The sequence below is a fragment of the Ursus maritimus genome, unplaced genomic scaffold (genome assembly GCF_017311325.1).
Source record: "Ursus maritimus isolate PB19 unplaced genomic scaffold, ASM1731132v1 scaffold_14, whole genome shotgun sequence".
In the NCBI taxonomy this organism is placed as follows: domain Eukaryota; kingdom Metazoa; phylum Chordata; class Mammalia; order Carnivora; family Ursidae; genus Ursus; species Ursus maritimus.
This window is the reverse complement of record NW_024423786.1, coordinates 20070913-20097234: the sequence shown is the minus strand read 5'-3', so window position 1 is coordinate 20097234 and position 26322 is coordinate 20070913. Positions and strand designations below refer to the sequence as shown.

General features: G+C 43.7%; 1 protein-coding gene across 1 annotated transcript; it reads right to left on the bottom strand.

The window, feature by feature from the left end:
• Positions 1–1891: 1891 nt before the first annotated feature.
• PROK2 (prokineticin 2) lies at positions 1892–16245 on the bottom strand. The gene is made up of 3 exons (XM_040628554.1): positions 16027–16245; positions 12571–12696; positions 1892–3528 (listed from the first exon to the last, which is right to left on the bottom strand). The coding sequence occupies exons 1-3, from the start codon at positions 16120–16122 to the stop codon at positions 3424–3426; spliced, it is 327 nt and encodes a 108-aa protein (XP_040484488.1). The 5' UTR covers positions 16123–16245; the 3' UTR covers positions 1892–3423.
• Positions 16246–26322: the final 10077 nt, after the last annotated feature.

Sequence of the window (26322 nt, the reverse complement as noted above, 5' to 3'; positions counted from 1 at the left end):
CCAGGGAAGCAGCAGCTTTCCTATAGAAGCATATTTCTTTATTCTTTCTCAGTGGCTCTCAACCATGGGTGCACCTTAGAATCAAGTAAATAGCTACCAAAAAAAAAAAAAAAATCCAACACCCCAGCCTCACCCCAGACGAGCTACACCAGAATCTCTGAGGGCGATGGATGATGGAAAAAACAGGAGTAGTACTTCAAGAACAGCATATTAATGGCACCTCTAGTTTTGGGAGATGTGTGCTCTGAAACTGCCCTGATTTGGGGTGGGGGGTGGGGGGTGGGGAAGTAATACATTTACCTAAGGATTGCATAGTTAAAGATACTTGAAGAAATACAGTTCTCCTTTGTGCAGAAGGGATCACTGACCATTAACAAACCAGGGGCAAGATGTGGAAGAACCAAAGAAATATTAATTCTGAGGATATTACCTGAAATACACGGGCACGTGTTAAAACATCAGAAAAAGCTGTCAGTGAATTTTTAAACAGGGATCCTCACTACCAAGAAAATGTGCTGTTTTTAAAATTAAAATGGTCCCCAACTTAAATCTTCTCCAAAGTTGAAGTTAGGAAATTCTGCGTGGAGTGAAATTTCTGATATTAAAACCAATGAAGAAGAAAATTGGCTTACGTGTGTGATCTGTCCCTGGACTGACTGTGCAGAGCGCCGACCACAGAACAACACTGAAACGCTGGGAAGGGTAAAGGTCTTCAGTCAGATAAGAGGGTTTGTAAGGAAATAGTTTTGGCACAACCTTTTCCACGGTTTAAAAAAAAAAAGCGCGATGCTTAAAAGAAAAAAAAAAAAGAGGTTGAAGTCAGAAATGATAGTTTTCATGAAAGTCAATATTTGCAAAGGAATCCAAAGGTCCACTTGAGTCTGGCCAGTAGGTGCTGGCGTAAGGTCTATTTCTATCTTAGGATGGATAGAATCCACCCACCATATTTACACCAAAGTAGATCGCTGACTTGAACTTCTTCCTGTGTAAATTCTCACTTTGCGTTACCTTGCAGGCATTCCGGCCTATGAAGCCTGGCCAACTTCAGTGAGAGAGCATGCTGGGGATGGGAAGAAACAGTCCACAGTCTTTATAGTGCAAGACTTTGTGTGATCTGCATGCAATTATCTTAAAGAATCTCCATGGAACACGATTACAAGTCTTTTGAAACAATTATTTGAAAGATGCTAACTTTGGAGACAAGCAAAAAAAAAAAAATACTGACCAAATAAAGCTGCACACTAAAAAGAAAGGAGTTATTCCCCAATAAAAATAATAACCCAGTGGTGAGGTACCAAATGATAAAGTTCTGGTTTTCTTTGAACGGCAGTGAGCAGGTCAGAAGACACGGTTCTGAGTGTCCCACACACAATTTACTTCCTTCTCTTGCCTATGAACTACGGTCTACCTCTTTGTAGTCTTTTTTTTTTAAATCAAGTTGGTATATGTAAAACTAAAATTTTATAAAAGTTTGCTAGCTGTTTTTTAACTTGGGGGAAAATGGATGATTGACCCAATCAAGTGTTTACGACTTCTGGAAAAGGGTGTCTCAACCATGATATGAAAGCGACATTTAGCAAAACTGCGTTGAGGTGCATTTCGTTACCCATAATTCCACTTGCTGAAGTCTATGTTTTTTCCAACAGACTCACTGAGGAATGCTTCTTGCACACAAACTAAATTGAACCAAAAATAATACTTCTATGCCCGGGTATGGTAATGAGTACAGCAAAAATCCCATATATTTACGGGACACGTTAGCCCCTAGGGTAAAGTGACATACAACGTGCAACTGTAAGCCTTGGCTGAATAAATAACTACAAAATGGACACATTTTTCTTTCTTTCTTTTTGAAACGGTTAGTGGGTTGGCATGGTCAAGTTTAGTCAGACACATTTCATAAGTTGTTTATTTGCGACGCTGATTCCATTTACAACACTTGGTGGGGTTTTTCGAGGTTTTTCATCACCGTTCAGCTAGCATCTAGCCATCTGCCTAACCACTCGTGATAAACACGGGATCACGATCTGTGGAATCAATACAGTGACATCCCAGGAGTCCATTCCTGATTACAGACAGTTTTGCACGTCACAATCTTCCTTCGTGTTCCAAAACCTCACTGATTTACACATTATTTGGTTTTTTGGTACGGCCTTAAAATTCATGCAAACAGAACTTTCCTGTGTGTAAAGTGAACACAAGCACATCTGGTGAGTGCTATCTGACCAATGTTGGGGTCTTTGCCCATTTTAGAATGGGAGCTAATAGAAATCTGCTTGTAATAAAAACTGACAACAACTGTGACAAAAATAAGGATATAATATTAAAATAAATCAAATGATATACAATACTGTCATTATTCTGATACAGAATTTTTACACAGCAATATTGAGATAGGTACACATGGCAGGATGTCAGGTAATCCATTATAAGAGAACTTCTGGTTACAAATGAAGTTTAAGTTACAACTTAATACCGAGTTTTAAATGGTAATGAGGGTTATGCCAGATTAAAATCAATACTTCCTCTTCAAGTGACATTTTCTGGAACATCTCTGTGAGACTTAAAAAAAAAATAAACTTCATAAAAAGAAAGAGAAATAGATGTAATGAATTGGAGAAGTGTTTTTCTTTTTTCTTTTTTTTTTAAACCAACCCAAATCTAGAAATATGGACTAAATTGACCTTCTGTTCCCTCTGGACTCACTCACACCTGTCACACAGTGGACCTGAAGTCCTGTCGCATGGACAAGTTCCATGAAAGTTTGGAAGCACCCCAACCTCTACTCTGTCTAGAGGAAGTCTGGAGTGTCTAGTCGCTACACACCCTTCACTGTTTAAGTATCAGGCAAAAAGCCTCAACAGTGATTCTGCCAGCAAATTAGAGGATATAGAACAACCCTGTTCCCCACTTTAAAATGCTAGAGGGCTGGTGAGGGAAATGGCGAAAAATTAAGTGAGAGCCTTAAAATTTTTTGAGGAGAGAAAAGAGACCTGAGGGTGTGTGTGTGTGTGTGAGTGTGTGTGTGTGTGTGTGTGTGTGTGTGTGTGTGTACAGGGCTGGGGGGAGGGGGCTTAAGAAAAAAAAAGTTTCTGTGACGAAATATCAAATTCTTATTCTCATTTCTGTGAAAATGGGTGAATTATTGGCATTAAAAGAGCCAAGCCAAACCAAAACATAAACAGGAAAATGGAACCGGTTCCATAATGCCCTGAATTTTACATTCAAATCCAAAATCAAAATCCTCTCTCAGTTGGGAAAAAAAAAAGTCATTTAAACATCAAAGATAGAAATGTTACTTGGAGAGTTGAGGAAGCAACAGCGTTTCTTTCTGGCATATTATTTGTTTGGCACAATCACAAGTAAACAGACTTTACAGACATCATGTGGCTGCTCACATTTAAAGTTCCTACTCTCAAGTGATTACTTTCGGGCTAAACAAATAAATCGATTAAATGAAGTCCGTAAACAGGCTAAGCCCGGCATACATGGACACGTGTGATGCATTCTCCGCCCAAAAAATGGAACCTAAGATAAAAGAGGAAAACGGAGTCAGAGCGGGAAACGTTAAAAAACAAAAACAAAATACTATTCTTGAGAAATCCCTTTGAATAAGAACATCTAGTGTTATAGTGTTAACTCTCCATCAAGCAATACGCTCGGCACTTTATGTATTTATCCTTTTCCATCCTATAACCACCCTGTGAAGATGGCAAATGCTTTCATTATACCCATTTCACAGGTGAGAGATTGAGACAGAGAGATCAGCAACTCGCCCAGGCTCACAGACCGAGAACTTGAAGCTGCGCTGGCAGCAGGACCAGAGAGCACCAGCTTTTAAGCACCAAGCTATACTGCCTTTTACTTCTTCTTTTTAATTCTTTTTACAGCATCCTACTAACGAAGCTCCTTGAGGAGGGCACGACACGAAGGGTATGACCACACTGATATAACGAGTAAATATGAAGTCACTGACACTGAGCAATATGTAAACTCACGTGTTTGCACACAGATGGTAGGAGGGGTCAAATTCTGGGGAGTGTGGGTAGGGAGGGAACAAAAAGGAAATTAGGGAAGGAGGCAAGCTTGAGTGGCAGAAAAGGAACAAACTAAACCTGGCCTAGGGAGAGCCAGCAGAGAAAGGTCGGCTTCATTCCAAGAGTCATCCAAGTGGTATTTCTGAGTCTTGCCCGTGCCATCAATGAAGCTGAGTCCAGGAGGGTCAACCAGCAACTGGCATGGTGGCCCTCTGTCTCAAGGGGCAGCGGAGTCCCTCAAAGTATGTATACGTTTCCAGAGGCAAGAACAAAATTCATTCTCTCTCCCCTGGGAATGGTGCCCTCTTGAGAATCTGCCTCCTTGGCAAGTTATAGGGAGAAAGTTTAACCCCAGGCCTGGAGATGACTGATAACCAATGAAAGGGGATGGCCAATTACTCTGGTCCAGGGTCATGTGAGAGACGGAAGCTTCAGGGATCCTTCCACAGCTTATACAGGGCAGAAAAATGCATCTTGTTTCTCAAGATGCTTTGTTCGCTATCATTCTAGTCTATTTCCTATTCTATGCCACCAAAAGAGGCCGCCCCATACCAATGATCTGTCCTAATGAGAAAGTCTGAGATGCTTCTTCCTGATGCCTTCTAAATAATTTTTCTGTACATAAAATTTTTTTTCCCCTGCAGACAGTGACAGAACCATTCTAACCTTATTTTGGGGTTGAACTAATAGGACAGACCCAACTGTATGGAAGTCCAAACAGTGGTCAGGGCTCACTATGCTGGGCAGTATCTTTGGGGGGGTACCATGCTCATGTGCTTCTTACCTCCTTTTTCCTTTTTCTTCTCTTCCTCTTTCTTCTTTCCTGCCTTCCATTTCCAAAATGGTTCTGGAAGGGCCAGGGAAATGATTGAGATCAATAAATACAAAAGGAAGAGAGGGAAGCAACAGGTGGGCATTGATGGGCAGGTGGCGAACAGGCAGAGTCACCCCGGGTTCCTCTGCCTTTTGCAAGGGCCTGATGTTCAGGGCTGTCACGACAGTGCCTGCCCGCATGTGCCACGGCCATCAGCTCCACGCACGCTTGTGCTCAGAATGGTTCTGTCACTGTGTGCGTCAAAGGGCACATGGAGGGCTAGCTCGTTCGTTGGCGCTGAGAATACGTCAGAGGAGATGGGTCCAGCCGCACTGGCTCGGACCATTACAAGCGGACAGCATGAGACGTTCTAACCCCTGACCTCTGGGATCTTCTCTAGCCCTGAGAGTTTGAGAGGTTCATTTCATCACTCCTATACTACCACATGGGCCAGTGGTCCTCAGCTGGGGGGACTCTACCCCCGAGGGGATGGCTGGCAGTATCCAGAGACAATTTTGTTTGTCACAACTTGGGGGAAGGGGTGTTGAGTAGTGGGTGGAGGCCAGGGGTGCAGCTAGACGGCCTCCAAGGCACAGGACGGCCCCCCAACAACAAGGGCTCTCTGGCCCGAAGTGCCAACAGTGCTGATGTTGAGAAGAACGAACAGAGGCAGCGATCGTCAAGGTAAAGGAGCCTGAACTAAGTGAACTGTAACTATCACGACCGTGACACGCGGACGCCACCAAGCACGTTTCCCTTATTCGCTCCTTCAGCAGGTATTTGCCGTCACCGACATGTCAGCCGCGGTGAACAAAACAGGAAAGGCCTGGGCCCATCACGAAGCGTGAATTTTCATGACGGAAGACAGATAACCGGTAGGATGGTTAGAGCTCTGAAAAAGCGCCCTCAGTCAAGAAGGTGCTGGCAGTCCTGTGACATGTGCATCCAGACACCATGGGCGCTCTCTGGCCTGTCACGCGCGTCCTTAGTGCCTTGAAAACAGGAGCAGAGAAAAACGACAGCGGCGGCCCGCCTTGCCCAGGCTCCCGAAGGCCTGGCCTGTGAACGTCACACCAAACGTGAATGCCAGATTTTCGCCTGGTTTTGCCACAAGCTAAGCGGCTTCCTCTTGAGGTGAAGTAACACGGCTGACTGCGGTCGCCCAGCTAAACGGGAATCTGTCATAACCAAACCCAGTCCCGCTTCCTTCCAGATTTTGCTCTTTTCTCAAACACCGCCATTCCCCCAGCTCCAAGCTCTTTGAAGAAAGGACATCTTATTTGTGAACACATAGCACTTAGCCTGGGACACAGGAGACACTTAAGCAAATACTTGTTAAAAGCCTATCTCCTGCCAGTGCTCCCCCCTCCCCCAGGACGTGCTCTGCCTGAAGGCCGGGGGGTGGCCTTCCCAGGTCCGGTGGCTTCTCCTCACTCCACACACCCCTGCCCGGCACTGAGCAGGCCCAAAGTGACTCACGCCACCAAACTCACAGAGATGGACTTGCTGGGAAGCCCAAAACGCAGAGGGCCTTCCCGGGTACGGTTCCCTCCGGGGCCTAGGTAGCGCCCTGGCAATGCGCTCACAAGGTCACCTGTTCCTGTGAATCTTTCAAAAAATACTGCAAATTATCCTTTTTCTTATTGAGGGTGCCAAGGCAGTATCGGCCTCAGCCCAGACCGGCCCCGACAACCTTCACATCATGATTACACTGTCCTGCAGGGCTCTTTATCCCTGCATGCCCTTTTCTCATTCTTCTCAAGCCCACTCCCCTTTTCCAAGATCTGGTCTGTGCTTCTCCGCCTGCCAAGCCTTTTTTATCCGCGCCCACTCAAAGACGTCTTCCTCCTCCCCTTCCGTCTGTGAGCTCCTGATGACAAAGAAGACCATTTCTGGTGTTTTGCACTTAATGGATACTTGGCAATCTCTCCACTGGCCCCTTCACTTCTAGCTCTACATATATATTTTTTAAAAGGTTTTATTTATTTATGTATTTGAGAGAGACAGAGAGCAACAGAGGTAGTGCGAGAAAGAGCACAAGCAGGGAGGAGAGGGAGAAGCGGGCTACCCGCGGAGCAGGGGAGCCTGACGTGGGGCTTGATCCGGGGACCCTGAGGTCATGCCCTGAGCTGAAGGCAGACGCTACACAGACTGAGCCCCCCAGGCGCCCCCTAGCTCTACACATACTGTGTGACAAAGTTAATAGGTGTCTAATAGCCACAGAGACAGGAGAAAGTACACAGAAGACGCATCTTTAGAGGCACAAGGAGAGCCCAGCAGCTAACCATTCAGTCCCAACTTGATGGTTTATTTTAGAATCAACTCAATCCAACATTTCCAAAAGCCCAGAATTCCAAACAGCAGATTCTAGAAGTAATCAAGTTAGGACCTATAGCACTTTCCACAAGGCATGATTCTGATCCATTTGCAGCACTTTTATAGAGAAAATAGCACTGATACAAAACTCAGGTACCGTTTGTGATTTCTCTCAAAACAGAGTCGCTTTTGCTAAAGAAAGAAATATGAAGGAGGATACACGAGGAAAACCCTGGTCATGTCACATAAAAAGCACTGGTCTCATGTGGGAAGGAGGTTTGGGGTAGGCAGAATGAGTGGAAGGGGAGCAACTGATCAGTTTGTACTTCAGACAGATGTCAAACTGCAATGTCGTACATTATATATTACTGAAACTTATGTAATTTATATAATTATATAAACTTACATAATTTATATACCAATTTTACCTTAATAAAAAAATGACAATTTTATTTTTAAGAAAGCCCGTTTTGTTACCGTAACTTTTGTCTATAAAAGTACACAGTTCAAAAAATTTCAAATAAGGTAATAGCACATAAAATAGAAACTAAAAATCTCACAGCTCCTGTCCGCCTCTCACAGTTTCCGGCTTTAATAATTCAGAAGATCGCCAATGTATTTTCATTCGGTCAAGTCTTAAAATGTTTCTTCAATTTTTTTTGGAAGGAGTATATATTCATACAACCCCAAATAATGCAATGATTTGTCTTCTTGTGAGTAGAGGGTTAACACGGGATCTGGCCTTCCACTGCTGTGTCCTTGGAAAGAGTAAAGGAAAACGGAATAGGGGGCTTAGCCTTTGGCTTGTGTGGAACTTGAGTTGGGTTGGGGAAGCTGTGGGGATGCAAGCCTGGGCCTCTGCGTCTAGAGGGGTGCAAAATATCTGCAAGAATACTGCAAGTGTGGTAGCTTCTGGGAGCCAAGGGGACCCCCCCACACACACAGTTTGGCTCTCTTCTGGGGCAGCTACGAGCACCCCACGTGGAAGAGAGGGCAAGCGAAGCTGTGTGTTTGGGTAGCTGCTGAGCTCCCAATGCGATGCTGCTGCTATGTGTCCTATTCCTGCCCTGTGAGGCGAAGTAGACTTAGTGTTCGGCCAGGGGTGCTCGACCAGGGCAAGGTCCATCCCCCAAACTGTCACAGGGGGCATCCTGTCATAGTCTGGGGACGTAGCTGGTTGTCATAACCGAGAAAGGGAGACTACTGGCATCTCGGGGGGAGAGGCCAGGGATGCTGCAGCCAACCATCCCATACTGCGTAGGGTGGCCCTCGGGCCCACACTGGCCACCGTGCCCCGGCTGAGAAACTCTGTGTTCGACTACTGTGTATGCATGTGCCCTGAGTCGCTCTGGCAACGAGCCTGTATTCACAGCGATGCTACTGCCCTGGGAGAGAAAATGTAGATAGTGGCTCTTGACATGTGTGATAGGAAAGATGGGGGAGTGAATGCATTCAGCTTTCACCCACCCATCTTCCACTAAATTCTGTAGTTACATTACTCATATTTTAGTTAATATTTTTTAAAGTTATACTCTACCCTGAAAGTATGTTTACAATGTTTCGTCGTAGGTTGGTTCTAGAACAGAAACTGCTAATGATTTTTTAAATCTTCCTTTTCTTCTTCTTCTTCTTCTTTCTTTTTTTTTTTTTAACACAGACAAGTCCCAGGTTTTAATTTGAAATTTTTTTTTTCAGAAAAGGAAAATGTATTGGCCAAGTTTTAAAGTGTAGCAAACAAACAAACAAAAAACCCACCAGAAAACAAAAAGTGAGCCTGGTACTAAAAATGTTAACCTAAAAAGTGAAGCAAAAACAATTTTGGGAGAGGAGACATAGTTGTTTAAATTGAAAAAAATTATCAAATGATACGCAACAAAAATAAAAGTATTGCCCACATAATTGTAAATGTCCAAAGCCAAGCGGCAATGAGAATGGGATGGAAATGGCTAATCTTTGTAAACTCTGAAAAGTGTAGGTATTAATAGAAATAGTAAAATAGTGGGTTTTTTTAAGCAGCAAAACATTCCTTGTAGACATACGATTCAGTAATTCATCCCTAACTGTTAAAAAATTGTTAAAAATGAATACATGTTAAAACTTTTATCTGACTAAACGTATATCCTTTTCGTAGGTAAACTGATCTTTTATCCTACTTTTCAATTACCAAATGTAAAGTTAAAAACTGTACAATTATAAAATTACATCCTAGCAGTCACTGTAAACTCCACAAATTAGTTGCTGTATCTGAAATAACTGAACTCTGTGACTATCTATTCCTACCTAGAGTTTGCAATCTCATTCATCAAATATTACTCACTTTATCCAAATAAACAGACATTTGTGGCTATGACTAAGCGAAGCCACAATGGAAAGTTTAAAATTTAAACAGGTGTAGTCTTCACTTATTCATAGTCTTGTGTTTTTCAAACACCAATCCCTGTACCACAACCAGTTAATCCTCCTTTAAAAAAAAAAAAAAAGGAAGAAGAAAGAAAAGAATGAACACATCATATTAAACTAGAATTTTCTATGCAGTGTCTATACTTGTAGCATTTACTGATGAGCCATTAAACTGTAGTCTGCAGTTGAATACTGTATACTACATTCACCAGGGTGCATTTATAAAAAATTTTTTTCTCAAGTTGTTTTGAAATAGAATATAGTAGAGAGATAATCTGGAAGTAACTAGATTTTTACCAGGATAAGTTAATTTCACCCAGAACAAGTAACAACTCCGGGACCTACTTTAAAAAAAGAAATAATGTATGAAAATGTATTTTCAACACAGAAAAGTATCCAGTTGGGGAAGTTGTAAAACGGAGTTCTAGAAACACTTTTCAAGTGGGCATCTGAATGGGGGAAAAGTTAAGATCTGACATAAAACCTTTTTTTTTAAGTCCCTCAGTTCTCTTATCACTTAATTCTACTATGAAAAACCATACCTTGTTATTAAAGACTTCATTATTAAAACTGTGGCTAAGAACAAAGGCGTAGAGATGTACCTGGGTTTCCAGGAGAAGAATGATTTTGTTCGCTCTCAGAAATGACCTTGCACTACGTACACCTGAACACTGGAAGTTATCCAGGCACCCACGGTGGGGGCGGGGGAGAATTTGGTTCTCTTATTAAAATACCTCGGACTTGGAAAACTCATCACAACTACAGGATGTGACAAATTCCCACGAGGGACCGTTATCTCTCATCCCGCACAAACCAGTTTTGGTTCACCGGAGCTCAAAGTGTTCAGAGGAACCGGCCTTCACGGTAGCAGAAGAGGACGGTGATTGACACCACACAGCCAACGGAGCGTCAGACAGACATGAAGTCCGGTGCTGCTGCTGCTGTGCCCCCTCTCGCCTGGTGACCTCGGCCAGTCACTGAGTCCCTCCGAGGCTTACTGTGGTTGTATGCAGAATGTGCCGGAAACAAATGCGTTTCCCGGGCTTGGTGTGTGACATGAGAAATGCATATTCGACATTTAGCACAGGGTGTCTGGGACGTCACAGCCCTCAACAAGGAGCAACAGCGCTTTGCTATGATGACAAAGAACGGTGGTGCAGAACGTGTCACGCTTCACTGGTTGTAGCAAGCAGGCTGCACGACTCTGGTGTGCAGGGAGTGTAAGGGTATGCTAACCCTGCGCAAAAACAACAACGTTCTTAAAAGGTTACGAGCGAACTTTTCAAGGACAGTGGCTCAAATATACAAAAGTTGGCTTGCACTTGATAAAGGGTGATGACAAAAGTGACATCAGGGCCCAAGGTGGCTGCGCTGGTGTCAACTCCTCACCAGGAGCTTGGCGTTGAGACAGACCACTAACGGTTGTCAACCTTTCCTGTCTTGCCGCGGCCAAGAATAAAAGGTGCGTGTCATGTGTGACAAGGACAGTGAAGGGGAGGGACGGTCTCAACAGAACAGGAAGTGTTTCTCAAGGAAACCACAGGAAAGCCAAACTCGGTCTTCAGAGCCACCCAAGCAAGTGGAGTCCTTATTACAGCTCACAGAGCTAAACATAAGCCCATTTATTTCATTACCTTCCCTCTGAGAAAGTCAAAACAGTAACTGTCATCTGCAACTGTCGAGGACAGGGAAGAGGCTGGGCTCGACAGCAGCTTTCAACCCTAAACCACATGTGGAAAAAAAAAACAGGTAGGAGGCGGAGTCCAGAAGGTAGACTACTTGGAAAACATTCCCTCTATTTTAAAACAGGAGTATATAAGGTGTAGAGAGAAGGCTGCAGACAGACTGAGCTCCGCCTCCAACAAGCCACCTGGCCTGGGACACAGGCTTCCACAGCTCAGGACTTCTCTTCACCGCTGGGAAAAACCAGGAGGTGGCGCTAGGGAGCAAGGCACTGCCACCTGGCGTCCCTGGGGGATCTTACTGAGATCCCACTACTTTAAGTTTTGATTGAGAAGGGCCGAGACTCTCCAAGCTCCACACAGTTTTCTCTTCCCTCCTATCTCTAACCCACCCCGCTCCTGAAGTAATGTCACTGACTAGCCCTTGTAGACAGGAGCGTCTGCCACGTGACCTCGAAAGCTCCATCCAATCCTGCCACCATATGGTCATGTCACTTATGGCCAAAACCGTTCAAAAGCATTGTTCAGGGTGCACCTGGGTGGCTCAGTTGTTAAGCATCTGCCTTCGGCTCAGGGCGTGATCCCACAGTCCTGAGATCGAGCCCCACATCAGGCTCCTCCGCTAGAGGCTGCTTCTTCCTCTCCCACTGCCCCTGCCTGTGTTCCCTCTCTCTCTGGCTGTCTCTCTCTGTGTCAAATAAATAAATAAAATCTCAAAAAAAAAAAAAAAAAAAAGCATTGTTCAGGTCATCGGGACACTGAGCTGTTAGATAACAGAATAAATTGGAAAATTAAATATCATTAACCTCTAGGATTATGAACAGTGTATGGCGTAGATTGAATGAAAATAAAGGACTTTTAAATTAAGATACAAGGATAACTGTTATCATTGATGATTTTCTGCAAGAAACAAAACACAAAGTTATTTACTTCTGCCTTATCAGTGGGTCTGATGTTAAAAATCTTTTCAAGAACGTCTGTACTCTGATTTCTCCAAAGAAGCATACACTGTATTACGCACATATATTTTTTGTCCTAAATCATTTTTAGGCAAATTCATGTGTGTGAAATTATTTTTCTGAAATGTTTCTAATGTCACGAGAGCAAGGATATGAAAATGATTCACTATAGTAAGGATGGTAGACAAGCCAGTTCTTCAAAATGGGAGGGGCGAGGGGAGAGGAGGTGGTTTTCCACTGTTATCTTCTCTAACTTAGAATTTCAAGTACATTACCCTGGGTTTCATGTCATACAGGTCTTGCTGGGAGTTGAGTTATCACAACGTAAGAGAACCACCATGAATACAAATATATATACTAACTTTACGAGTCAGCGGATGGCAGCTGTCTCCCACTTTGCCCATAGGTGTGCAAATCCTTATGCTCTTAACCCAGATACTAACAGCGCAGCACATGCCTCCACCACACTGGGGGTCCTTGTCGCAGGCCTGAAATGTAACAAACAGACAGGTAAACATAGATGGCGGGGAAGACTCTGGCTGAGGAAATCTAAAACTAGCAGTGAAAAACGCTCTTTACATCTCCAACCACTAGGATTTTAATACTCACACCTATAAAAAAGAGCTGTAATCTTCATTTGCTTGCACGTATTTACCATAAAATCTGAACAGAAGAGATTTTCCTAGTTTAAAAAAAAATGGTCTGAAGAATGGCCCACACATTAAGAAAATCTTAAATAAACACGCACAGAAAATCACCTCTCTTTTTCTAGTGTTTTGTGGCTGAATTGGCTTTGAATTTGAAAAACAAGTCTGCATTAGTCTTATACCATACATGGCCATTAGGAAGTACATAAATTGAATCACAAGATTTTATGACTATTAACCTCAGAATACATTGGGCCCAATTTTAAAAAGGGATTTAAACGGTCTCTAAATCTGGCATGAAATGCTCCAGACCCATAAAGCACTGATGTAAATTTAAAAGTGTTCATTTTCCCTTTCAAATATTTGCTTTTTGGTTCATGAGACCTGATGTTTCTCAAACCACCGGCTTGATTTTCACATTTCCTCTTTAAAGAAAGAAATTTCATAGGTTGGGAATGGACAAACCAAGACTTTTGTCTTAGGTTACTCTTTTTTGGGGATGAGTAACCTGCAAAAAGAAATTATTGGCTTAGGGTATACACATGTGTGTATTACAAAATCAGTTGAACTATTTTTTAAGATAAATCAGATTTAGAAACACAAATGACAAATAGAATTATCAACAATGATTACTCAAGGCATCCGTTCCCAATACGAAAATTGTAAATACAAATAATTAAAGAATCAACTATGGAAGAGCTTTTATACTCTATTAAATAGAAATAAGTAATGCAGTCTAAATTTATTTGCATGAAAATAGATCTGAAGAACAATTGTTCCTTCCTAGAACCAACAAAAAATAGGATGTTTTGTTTGAATGGAGTGTAATAATCTGTTTTGCTAGCGATAAGGTAAAAACATGCTGTACTATATATATGTAAGAAACTAAAAAGTCCATAATTTAGACAAAAATTTGGTTTTTTTACGTTTATTGGAAACAACTAAAACATTCCTTCAAGGTTTTTCTCCTTCAAAGTTTTGGGGCCAGCCACAAGTTCTCAAAACATAAATATATGAGCATACCCTTATTCACTGTTTTTTGTTAAAAATTACCAGCTATCCTGCTCTAGGGTTGGTTTATTTCCCTCTTTAGAATTTTTTTCTCAGTCTATTTAAAACAACTCTATGGACAAAAACTACAATTTTCACCTTGGGGAGTTAGGACATTCACAGGAAAACATCCAAATATTTCCACTTTCCAATTTTTAGCCTTATGCCAGAAATCATGTATACGCGGCCATTATACTTCATAAATGAGAGGCTCAGTACGTGATCTTTTCCAATATGGCTTTAACAAGTCTGTGGAACATATATCAATTTCAAAATAACTACACTTATTACTAAAAAAAGTAAATATTTAAGGTGGAGGTTTCAGGCAGTATTTTCCGTCAACAAATGCTCCAGACCTAGAATTCTGAAGCCTCACTAACTCTATAAGACAATCAAAATCCAGCCAGAATCTTCCAAAAATTCAATCAAGCATTTGGATGTTTAACATCCTGAAGACGATAAGTTACCAAGTTTTTCATCTGGCTCCAGATGGTTCCTGTCATGAAGACATAACTACATTTCTTTATTGCCACATTGCTTAGAGAAATTTTTAAAAATTCTCTTTTGGTAATACTGAGTTAAAACAACAAAAACAGCACATAGAAGTCCACTCTCAGCCTCTCTAACAGATGAACATCCCATGTGATAAAATTTCATTTTTGTAACAAAAAGCTTCACTTCTTGGAAATATTTGCAAAGAAATGCATAGGTTGATATATTTTTAATTAGACCGCTGTTTCCTAATGCCCTTCATTCTTAACCCATTGCAGATCTATTCAAATAGTGTTGTCCTGTGAATGGAACAAAAAGATACTTATATTGCAAAGGAATTCTGGGCTCAGAGGATTAGGAGAAATTTAAAATGAGCCAGCAGGGGAAGAGGGGGAAAAAACCCAATCATGTTCCAACTCATATATTAGACCTGTAAAAAGTTTTTTTTTCAACCACACTGACTGCCTGACAAAGCTATTCAAATAGACTTTTTAAAAACCTCTATTTTAATAAATACCACAATGCTTATAATAACTTGGATATAACCAAATACTGTTATTGTACAAAGGCTTTCAAGATGCTATAAACTAACCTGGGTGACTATAGAGCTTTATTTTCTCAAGACAAGGACACATTTCCCTCAAATTTCAGTATTTCATTATGTATCATCAGTTCAAACATAGAAGTTTGATTTAAAATCCCATAATGTGCACTTAGATAACTGAAGTAATTTAGTGGAGGTGTAAAATAATTTCAGACTTAAAAAAAGCTAAAAGCGTAGAGCAGTTGAGCAACCAGAAAATGGTAGCTATTTTGCATTGTTGATGTAAAGTAGACTACTGTAAACTCATCCTCCAGATCCGCACACACAAAATTGTTGGTGGGAGTAGAACTGACTCAGTTCCCACTTTCAAAAATGAGGACAACTTCTCTAAGGAGAAACAAACATCTACGTTGTAACCTACTCCATAATTATGCCCGAGCACTGGAGGTGTTTTATCAGGAATTGAAAATGGAAAACTTTTACAAGGAAAAACCTCAAGAAGCTGGCGGGGGGCGGGGGGGTGGGAAGCGCCCTGGAAACCAGAAGGAAGCGTCCACATTGCTTTTCAAAGCGCACACAGGGCCTCGGACCAAGGTATTTCAAGGGGTTTCTGCGGAGGGTGCAAGGGGAGCAAACTCCTTGACCAGGGATTAAATCTCAGGATTGGGGGATATTCGTCTTGCCCCTGTGCATTTCAGAAACGACCTCCCAAATTTTAAGGTTCGAGGTTGGAACGCCTCGAAGAAGTGCTAGAGAAGACTCTGAAAGCAAACTTCTTTGAGGTTAACAGAAAAACAGGCCAAACTCGAGGAGAGAGCTAGCAGGGGTCTAAAAGGGAAGCAAGGGGGAGAAGGTGGTAATAAGGGAGATGGTGACACTTCGGTCACTTTTTCTTCCACGGCGCGCCCAAGGTCCCGGGCCGTCCGCTGCTTTTGGAGCACGGCACCTCTCCCAGAGCGCCAAAGGGCGACTGGGGCAGATGTCCCCGCCCGGGGTGACCCTCCCCGAGCCGCTCCCCTCCCGAGTCCCCGGGGCGCAGCGCGGGCGCGCATCCCCGGCGGACAGGTGCGCCCGGGGCCGCTTACCCCGGTGATGACGGCGGCGTCCCCGGCGGGGGGCGTGAGCAGCAGCGGCGGCAGCAGCAGCAGGAGCAGCAGCGGGGCGCAGCGCGGGCCCCTCATGGCGCCCTCGGGACTGCGCGGCGGTTGGGGGCCGTTGGGGGCGCGGGGCCGGGGAGCGCTCGCTGGAGCGCGGAGCGGCGGGAGGGCGGACTGGCGGGCGGCTGGCGCGAGCCTCCGGGCCGTTATAAAGGCGAGCCCCGCCGTGACTCACGCCGGCGCCCGCCCGGCAGCACGCGCGAGGGGCACGGCGCGGGCACACACCCCACGCCCCCACGCGCACACGCGCGCCCACCCCGGCCCGGCGGCCCCGAGACGAGCACGTGCCGGCGCGCGGCTCCCCGCGCCCCCGCCCCGGGCGCCACGCAGGCAGCGCCCCCCGCGGGGCGCCCCGCTCCCGGCCCGCGCCTCGCCTCCCGCCTCCCGGCTCTCGCCTCCGCCCGCCGCCGCCTCTCGCACGCGCCCCAGCCGCTTTGTGGTCTGAGACACGCTCGTTCAATGTCCTGGTTTCCAAAGCTCCACGTGCTCGGCGCCGGCGCCGAAAACTTGCAGCTCATTTGCTGTGCAGATGTTCAGGGAGCGCCTACTACGTGCCAGGCGGTTAGACACCCGGGGGCGCGGGGAGGGGAGGGAAGGGAGCCTCCGAACCCATTCATTTGCTCAGCAGGTCTTCACAGGGCGCCTGCTGCCTGCCAGGTACTGGCCACTGCGGTCTGGCCTCATGGTCCAATAACCGCACAGAAAAGACACACATCAAACAAATAAACCGGGAAACGTGGAAGACAGGAAAAAAGAACAAAGGGCAAGCAAAATCACCCCTAATCCCACATCCCTGACGACATTGTGGGGTTTGTCCTTCCAGCTGTGGGAGTCCAATTTCTTTCTTTCATTTCTAATGCTTTCCCTTTATGCTCACATCTGTTCCCGACCCTTTCCTCTCTGATTTTCCTCACATGCATTCCTCCCTTCTCTAACATCGCGCCAGCTCCAGACAGAGCAGTTCAGGATGATGCCAAGGGGAAATGAGAACGCCTGGCTTCGGGGCCGCCAGGCTGAGGCCCCCAGAACTGTAGGTAGGCAGCTCTCTCTTCTTTCACTTTCTAGCCCAGGAAAATCACCCTTCGGCCCTGGAAGATGCTATACAGCAGCACTGTGATGGATTCATTCCCGTAAACAGGACTTGAGTGCCTGCTGGGTTCTAGGCTACCCATGAGAGAAAGAGCGACACATTTGCCTTCCATCTCTGACCCAAGCCTAGTTCCAAGAATCTCAGCCTGTTTTTCTTCAATGAAAACGATTTCAAGAATACCTAGCTGTGACCATTGCCAGCCTTGCTTGCGCCAAAGTTTTGGGAAGCCCAACTTTGTTCCTGAATTGTCAGAACCTCTGGGCTTCCCTGGTCCCTTAGGGACCAGAAAGTATTGAAAAGCAGATGCGTCTTTCAGCCTCTTTAATAAACGCAGTGAGGAGAGTTGAGACAAAGTTACTTTCAGACTGTGGGGTTCCCCATGCCAAAGCATTCAGACTAAATGTGGAAAAAAAAGGGGGGGAAGGCAATTATCTGAATGTTAAACAGCTGAATATTTGGAAAACCAAATTTTTGACTGAGTTTTAAAATCTTGCTTTTTGCCTGTGTTTTTATGTTTGAGAAACATCCTGAAACAAAACAAAAAAGAATTAAACTTGTTTTAACTTTAAAAAATTGTTAAAATTGGACTCGAAGTAAAGTACGTGGAAACAGTAGCAAGTGACAGATTGGTGGAAAGTTTCCTTTTCCAGTCTCCATGCCAACGCTAGCATGGGAATGCTGCCGGGTAAATGTAAAAACCAGTCAACATGGATTTTAACATTCCTACAATTTTTAAAAAATGGTCTATTTCATATTTGCTACGATTGAGTGCCAGCTTGGGTATTCCCTGCTTCTCCAAGCATAGAAAACAGGATATGTGTACACAGGAAAATCAGATTTCAAAAGTGGATGGCTTCATACATGGCTGTTGGGAAAACAATCCTCATTAAAGCTGTTTTGAAACAAGGTTGGAAACACTTAAAAATAGGGTTGGTTGGTTTCATGTTGTTTCTTTTGATCATGTTGTTTCTTTTAATTGTTTTTAATGCTTTAGAGGAGAAATGATGGCCCCTGATATGACAAACCTTTGCATCTATGGCCAGCTTAGAGAATTAAAGCCTGAACATTAGTTCCATCTTACAAAGGAAAGATGAAAGGTTGAGTTTGGATTAGTTCATAAAAATCAGGTGGGTAGGTCAACTTAATGCTGAGATAGAAATTGAAGAGTAGGGGCGCCTGGGTGGCACAGCGGTTAAGCGTCTGCCTTCGGCTCAGGGCGTGATCCCGGCGTTATGGGATCGAGCCCCACATCAGGCTCCTCCGCTAGGAGCCTGCTTCTTCCTCTCCCACTCCCCCTGATTGTGTTCCCTCTCTCGCTGGCTGTCTCTATCTCTGTTGAATAAATAAATAAAGTCTTTAAAAAAAAAAGAAATTGAAGAGTAGCTTAACTATTTTATTCTATTTATTACTGCAGACTGTTGATATTGCCACACGGTAAGTTCAGCTCAGGGATAACTGCAGAAGGAGAACCAAATTTGGTGTAGCTCAGAGTTAGACTACCATATACTAGCAGGCTGTCAACTGAACTGAATTGAATTGAAGGGTCAATAAAGTCCACAGGACCCCAAATTTGTGAATCAGACCAACCTGGATCTGAATCCTGACTGACCATTGGGCAAGCTGCTTAAGCCTTTCTAAGCTTGTTTCCTCACCTGTAAAACAGACACAAAATACCAGCCCAGGTGGGGTACAACCTCCATGGGGTTGGCAGAGTAAAACACCTGTAAAGTGCTTACCATAGTACCTAGAACAAACCAGAAGTCCTGTTAGCATTACCTCTTATTAAGTCATATTATTTGGTGTCCTCTGATAATTTCAGCCAACACTGATAAACAGTTTTTTTCTGTTTCGTCCACCAGATTAGATTATGCTCCTTATAATTGGGCTCCTTGTGTCTAATTTCCCACACATCCCTCTTGGCACATAGTGCAATGACAGGCATATAGCAGGCCCTCAGTGACTAATGATCAACAGGAATATATTCTATGGAAGATAGTCTGGAGACAAATCACAGGAAAAAGATATACAGCACAGGCACATTTAATCTGCATGAATCAGTGAAATGTCGTCATCAAATAGCCATAGGGATAAATACTTGTCCCAGGGCAGGTGATTCAGTACACTGCTCTAACTTGGGGGACATCATGGAACTGAACTGAGGTGAACGGGGAGACGCAAACCTGTCTCACTGCAGTGACCCAGGGAACCAGGTTGATGACGTCTCCACCTCAGCATGTGCTGCATGGGGAGAACGGGTTCCATCGCGTCTCCCCCAAAAGCTATGTTCACGTTCTAACCCTCAGTACCTGTCAGTGTGACCTTGTTTGTAAGTAGGGTCTTTGCAGATGTAACCAATTTAAGATGAGGTCATCCTGCACTTGGGTGGGCCCCAAATCTAATAACTAGTATCCCTATAAGGGAACGGTGAGGGAGATCTTGACACAGAGACACGGGGGAGACACATGGGTAGACCGCCATGTGCAGATGGGGGCAGAGATGGGAGTGATGGCTCTACAAGACGAGGAATGCCATGGATTGCCAGCAAGCCCCAGAGCCTGGAAAACCCAAAGAAAGAGGAATCATGGCCTTGTTGACACCTTGATTTTGGACTGTTAGCCTCCCAAACTGTGAGAGAATAAATTTCTGTTGTTTTAAGCCACTCGGTTGTGCTACATTCTTCCGGCAGCCACCGGAAGCTGATACAGGCTGGTGGAATTGGAGAGTTGCCTGCCAGCTTTCAAATGCCTCTGCCTCAAGTTGACGCCTATCACTTTTGCTCTCATTTAAATGGCCAAACCAAGTCACATGACTTAGCCTGTCTTCAAAGGGATGGACAGTGTAAATCTGCGGGGAACCAGAAGTCTGGTGAGCAAGGCCACATGTTACAGGGAAGGAGTTTGGACTCCTGAATGAGCATATTGAACTCTGATTATAAATGATAATGTGTTATTTCCTTTGCGTTTCTTTCTAGTTCAGTATTCCTTATGCTAGAATTATACAAAGACTCTGCAAGAGAGTAAATGTGTAAGCTAATATTTTCTTTTGGGTGGGTAATAAGCCATCATTCATTCATTCAGCAGACATTTACGAAATACTATATGCCAGATATTGTGTGAGGCACTGGAGGTACCATGGTGAGCAAAACAGATGTGAATCCAGCCCCCTGGGAGCTTACAGTCTAGTGGGAAGGCTGTGAATCAAATAATCATACAATTACATAATTACAGGAAACAAATGTAGTGCATTAGGACATGGCATAGGGGGAGACCTGAAGATTTCCTTAAAGAAGGCTAAGCTGAGATCTGAAGCTTGAGCAGGATTTAGCTGGGATGAAGAGTGGGAGCAGCAGGACTGGAGGGTGCTGGGCACTCCAGGCAGGGGAATCAGCTTGGGCTGGAGACTGGAAGGAGCATCTGTGTTCAAGAAGCTGAAGAGAGACCAGTGTGGCTGGAAGAATGAGCCTAGAGAAATTTGATACGCATCTGGGGCCAGAGAGGTGGTAGGGATCCAATGTAAGGTAAACGCCTTGAAGATCGCCATCTTTATACGGCCAGGGAAGATGGAAAGCGTAAGGGTGAACCAGGCACAATGAAAACAGCTTTTGAAAAGAAGACCCTCACTGCAGTGTGATGCAACGTGTCCACAGCCAAACTCCTTGTGTCCCCCACCCAAACCTGTCTTGTTGAAGGCAACTCTGTCCTTCCGAGGATGACCTTGGAGTCATCTTTCACCCTTTCTTTCTCTCACACCTCATGTCCAATCTATCCGGAATCATGTTGACCTCGCCCTCGAAATATATCTAGAATCTGACTGCTTTGTCCTCTCTTATGGCCACCCTTCTTGTTCTGAGCAGAACATCATCTCCAGCCTAGACTGCGGCCATCAGCTCCTGTCTGGTGCCTGGTTTCACCCCTGCCCTCTACAGCCCATCACTGCCCCAGCTGCCTAAGCTCTTCTTTTAAAATATGTCAGGGGACACCTGGGTGGCTCAGTCGGTTAAGCAGCTGACTCTTGATTTCGGTTCAGATCATCATGTCAGAGTCCAGGGACTGAGCCCCATGAGTGGCTCTGTGCTCAGCAAGGAGTCGGCTTGGGATTCTCTCTCTCCCTCTCCCTTTGCCCCTCCCCCAGCTCACATACTCTGTCTCTGGAATAAATAGAAAAATCTTAAAAAAAAAATTGTAAGTCAGACCTTTCCTCAAAACCATGCAGTGGTTTCCCATTTCCCTCACAGAGACTTGAGATCTTCGGCTTCATCTACTCTGACTTACCACTTGTCTTCCTGCCACCTCAGCCATATTGGCCTCCTGGAGTTCCTTAAACACACAAGCACGCTCCCACCATGGGAACTTTGTCCTGAAACTTCCTTTGTCAGGACTGCTCTTCCACCAAATAGACAGGAATGCAACTGACTCCAGAGTCCATGAATGCAACTGACTCCAATTTGCAACACCCCAGAGTCCCTTATTCTACTTAGCATATTTGGCTTTCTCCTATAGCACTGAACATCATCTAGCATATTCTGTTATTTACTTATACGTTTATTGCTTTGTCCCACCTACCCTACACATAGATCAGAATATAAGATCTGTGAGGTCAAGACTTTTTTTTTTTTAATGTCTTTTGTTTACCAATTTATCTCCAGTGCCTGGAAGAGTGCCTGGCACATAGTACGTACTCAACAAATACTTGCTGAACAAATTACTGGGCGTGTGGAGAAAAAGATTGCGGGGGGCGGGGGTAGGATGGACGAGGATGGATCGGATGGCAGGTTACTGGAGGGGTCCAGGGGGCTTCGGCTAACATCCCTGTCAGTAAAGAGGGACAAAAGTCAATTGATTCACTTAAGAAGTGAAACAGATGGAGTTTACTGTTGGTTAGATAAAGAGTGGAGAAGAAAAAAAAATCAGATTTATCCCCAGGATTCACCTTGTATCAACACCAGCAATGCTCGGGATGTAGGAAATGTACCCAGGTGTGGGGAGAGGCAGTCAGACAGGCCTGGGGCACAGAGAAGAGCCTGGGTTGAGGATAAAATTCTGGCCTGTTACCTTTATAGTCTTTTCTTTTGTCTATATAATATAACAGCCTCACGGTAAAAATTTAGGTTGGGGGTTGGTAAACTGTGACCTACTACCTGTTTTTATAAATCAAGTTTTGTGAGAACACAGCCACACTTGTTTATGTATTGTCTCTGTTTTTACACTACGACAGCAGAGTGGAGTATTTTTGAGAGAGAGATTATGTGGCCCACAAAGCTAAAAACATATATTAACTGGCCTTTTTTTTAAATTTTATTTATTTATTCGACAGAGATAGAGACAGACAGTGAGAGAGGGAACACAAGCAGGGGAAGTGGGAGAGGAAGAAGCAGGCTCATAGCAGAAGAGCCTGATGTGGGGCTCGATCCCAGAACACCGGGATCACACCCTGAGCAGAAGGCAGACGCTTAACCGCTGTGCCACCCAGGCGCCCCTATCTGGCCTTTTATAGAAAATTTTTTATCAAAAGTTTGCTGACTCCTGCTTTAGAAAATGAGGAGGAATCTGGGGTTTTTCTACTGTTCCTCGGGGCAAATTTGTTACCATGAGATTTTCCTGGGCCTCATATGGGCTCACTTTAGATATTCTGTTGGTTTATCAGTTTAATCCATCAGCTTACCGCGTTTGGGAAGTTACCCCAAATGCTGGCGTCCTGATAGACCCCTAGCACATTGACCTTGTTATATGTACTCCTACTGTGACTGCTTGCTACTTAGTAGGTGCTCAGTGAGTGTTTCTGGTAGAGCTGGAGGAAGAAGGACAATAAATCTGTTTGGTCTGCCATGTTCAACTAGAATCCTGAAACATTTTTTCGACCGTATGCATCAAGAAAACTTTTATTACTCTTGCATATGAAACTCTAGTTTTCAAAGTGATTTCACCTTGCTTGGAGACTTACTTTCTTATGTCTTCTTCATATGACTTCTGATTGTTATAGCGTAAGAGGTGGGACTGTTAACTTCAAAGCTGGTTCCCATTTGTCTTAGTAAATGATCTTCATTTAGACGGGTTAAAAAAAAAAAAAAGTAAAATTGGAGTACCTGGCTGGTGCAGTCAGTTAAGCCTCCGACTTTCGGCTTCTGCTCAGGTCATGATCTCAGGGTCGTGAGAGGGAGCCCCACGTCGGGCTCTGTGCTGGGCACACAGTCTGCTTAAGATTTTAGTCTCCTTCTCCCTCTGCCCCTCCTGCTTGTGCGTGTTCTCTCTAACATGACTAAATAAAGGAAAACAGATATTCTGCTTGTTTTTTCACTTTTAATCTTTTATCACCATACTATTACACAGTGGCTTTTCTTGTTAACAAACCCATTTTATCAGTCTGAAATATTTTTTAAAAATAAGAACCAGGGGTGCCTGGGTGGCACAGCGGTTAAGCGTCTGCCTTGGGCTCAGGGCGTGATCCCAGCGTTGTGGGATCGAGCCCCACATCAGGCTCCTCCGCTAGGAGCCTGCTTCTTCCTCTCCCACTCCCCCTGCTTGTGTTCCCTCTCTCGCTGGCTGTCTCTATCTCTGTCGAATGAATAAATAAATAAAACCTTTAAAAAAAAATAAGAACCAGGCTTTAAATGTGACATATGAAAAATGAACTGCTTTTATAATTCTAAATAAGACATCTATTTTAATCTATTTCAATGCTGATGATTTCTCTTTATTTTTAAAAATAAATCACCGTGCTTCGATTTGAAAGCCAATTGTCTATGGAGGCACTGAAATTATTTAGTCTATTCAAGTGATAATGTACGATAAAGTTTACCTATTTTTAAATAGTTGAAATATAACCCAGGAGAAAGAGTTTTCTTAAAACAATTAGTATAAAATGCATCTGAAAGAATAGGAGGGGTCAGGATGAATAGTTGTTTCTAAAAGATTTAGGTTTTATTCATTATAATGCTGAACGTATTTAATATTCATTTTTAGCACTGAAGATGGGCCTTAAGGCTAAGGTTTATATATCATGCACTTCACTAAAAGGAAGAGATTGTTATGCAAATCTGTAGTATATTTAGTAACTTTCCCCAGAGAAAGAGAAAAAGCTCCTATAGTAAAGAGTTTTAAGATAACAACCAGGGCTAGGTAATTCCTTCTTTATTATTTTAGATCAACATTTATTAGCTATCCCACGCAAGTAAATTTCACTTAGCAATTTGTTTTTCTCCCCTAAATTTGGATCATATTTTTCTACGGAGGGAAATGACTTGGAACAATACGGCATCTGGGCATAGGAACTTAGGGCACAAACCAGTTCACAGAGCCTCTATTTCTAAATGTAAAGGCTGACTATTTCTAGCTCTTGCATATGGTAAATAAACGTCAATACAGCTTGTATAAGACCCCCAGTTACTCTATGGGGTAGCTACTAGCACAACCCTCCTTTTACAGACAAGAGAAGCGTGATTCAGAGAGATGAACTGTGTTGCACAGAATCATGGTTTCTAAGTAGTAGAGCTGGGTTTCCATGCGGTCAGTCTAATGCCAAATACTTGAGTTTTATGGCTTTGCCTCCTATTTTTACGGTTGACATAAACATTGCCATCCAAAAATTAGGTAGCCAATAACCAGAAGCAAGAAACTATCACGATGGTGTGAATTTTCCTCACACTCATGGCAAAGCCTTCCTTCTCTCTCTCTTTCAACTCAGAGATCAAACTCAAGAACAAAATGTCAGAGAGCAGGTACGATTCTAGATTTTTTGTTTGAGGCTTTGTCCAGAGGGATTCCCTCAACGACAGGGCAGGTTCAGAAGAGCTACTATCTTTTATTTTTATTTTTTATTTTTGTAAGTAAACAGGTGAGCAATAGTTCTGTTCTTCAGCTGCATTTGTCAGAGTTCGAAGAGAAGACTGGTACCTCTGCTCGTAAGGTAACTGCCTTGTCAAAGGCATCCTGCTTGCTTTAGGAGGCAGGAAGAGACCTCTTAAGACGTCTATCAACACATTAGAGGCCCTGAGAAGTCCTGCAAAAAAGAAACCAGCCCACCTTGCTGCAACCCAGCATTTCCAAACTGTTTGTTAATAGAGCACTTTCTGCATGTGTCAGGGATAAAATTTTAGGTAAATCTAAATCCCCTAACTTGACCATATGCTAGCCTTAACAAAAAACCCACTAAATTTAGAAGAAGGGCTTTGAAAATGTAGTTTTAGATGAACTCGTCAATCAAATACAAGGAATGCTGAGATATTCTGATTCATCTAACTTGCTTTACAGACAAGGAAACTGAGAATCCAGAAGATAGCATCTCCTAGGAACTGAGAGACAGAGCTGGGAGCAGATCATGGTTCTCCTGCTTCCTAATTCAAATTTTTCCCAACTATACATGCACCTCTTTTAGTGCAAAATAAACACATTTTCCAAAAAAAGAAGACTACTTGGTGGAGATTCCTGCCCTATATGTTGAGCCATTATAGCTGCTGGTTCCACTGTCCCTACAGTGAGAGATGACCGTCAGACTGTGCATTCAATGTGAAAGCACCCTTGGTCTCTATCCACTGCTGTCATTTGCCCTTCACATGGTCTGGCAGAATTTGGGTTTGTTAAATGTATAGATAAGTATTATTAACATTTGGTCTGTCAATTAGCTAACAGGATAGCAAAGGCTTGGGGGGTGGAGGGTTTTGGAAAATGACTTTTGGTGGGACAAACCCTCACTTGGAGAATCCTAAGTGGTAAACTGCTAACTCATTTGTTTACTTCTAAAATGTCTTTGAACTGATAGATGCAATTCTCCATAATGAAAGTATTTCCAAGCCCTAGCCAATGATCCGTAGTAATTGTGCTTTTATGATCTTATTACACATTCTCCCCTCCGCTTCCTCTGTGTTTGTCTATTGAATAGACCCCCATCATAATAGCTGGAGGTGGAGGAGAGGGAGTGAGGTCAGAAGATGGGTTTACTGGGGTGCTTCAAAGTGTTTTCCTCATAGAGCAGGTGGGGCTGCAGAACCCCGCCTTGACTGAGGTGCTCATAGTCTTTCTTAAAGCTGATAAAAACCCCCAAATCTCATCCCAGCACAAGTTGCTTGCAGTCATTCAGTTATTCTTACATTAATTAACAGCTAGTCTGATTTGCAAATTGATCTCTTCTATATTCAGTTT

Coding starts and splice junctions, on each gene's coding strand:
- PROK2 (XM_040628554.1), bottom strand. CDS start 16,122: ATGAGGGGCCCGCGCTGCGCCCCGCTGCTGCTCCTGCTGCTGCTGCCG. Junction 12,697..16,026: donor ACGCCGCCGTCATCACCGGG/GTAAGCGGCCCC, acceptor GTTACATTTCAG/GCCTGCGACAAGGACCCCCA. Junction 3,529..12,570: donor GCCATCCGCTGACTCGTAAA/GTTAGTATATAT, acceptor CTTTTATCTTAG/GTTCCATTTTTTGGGCGGAG.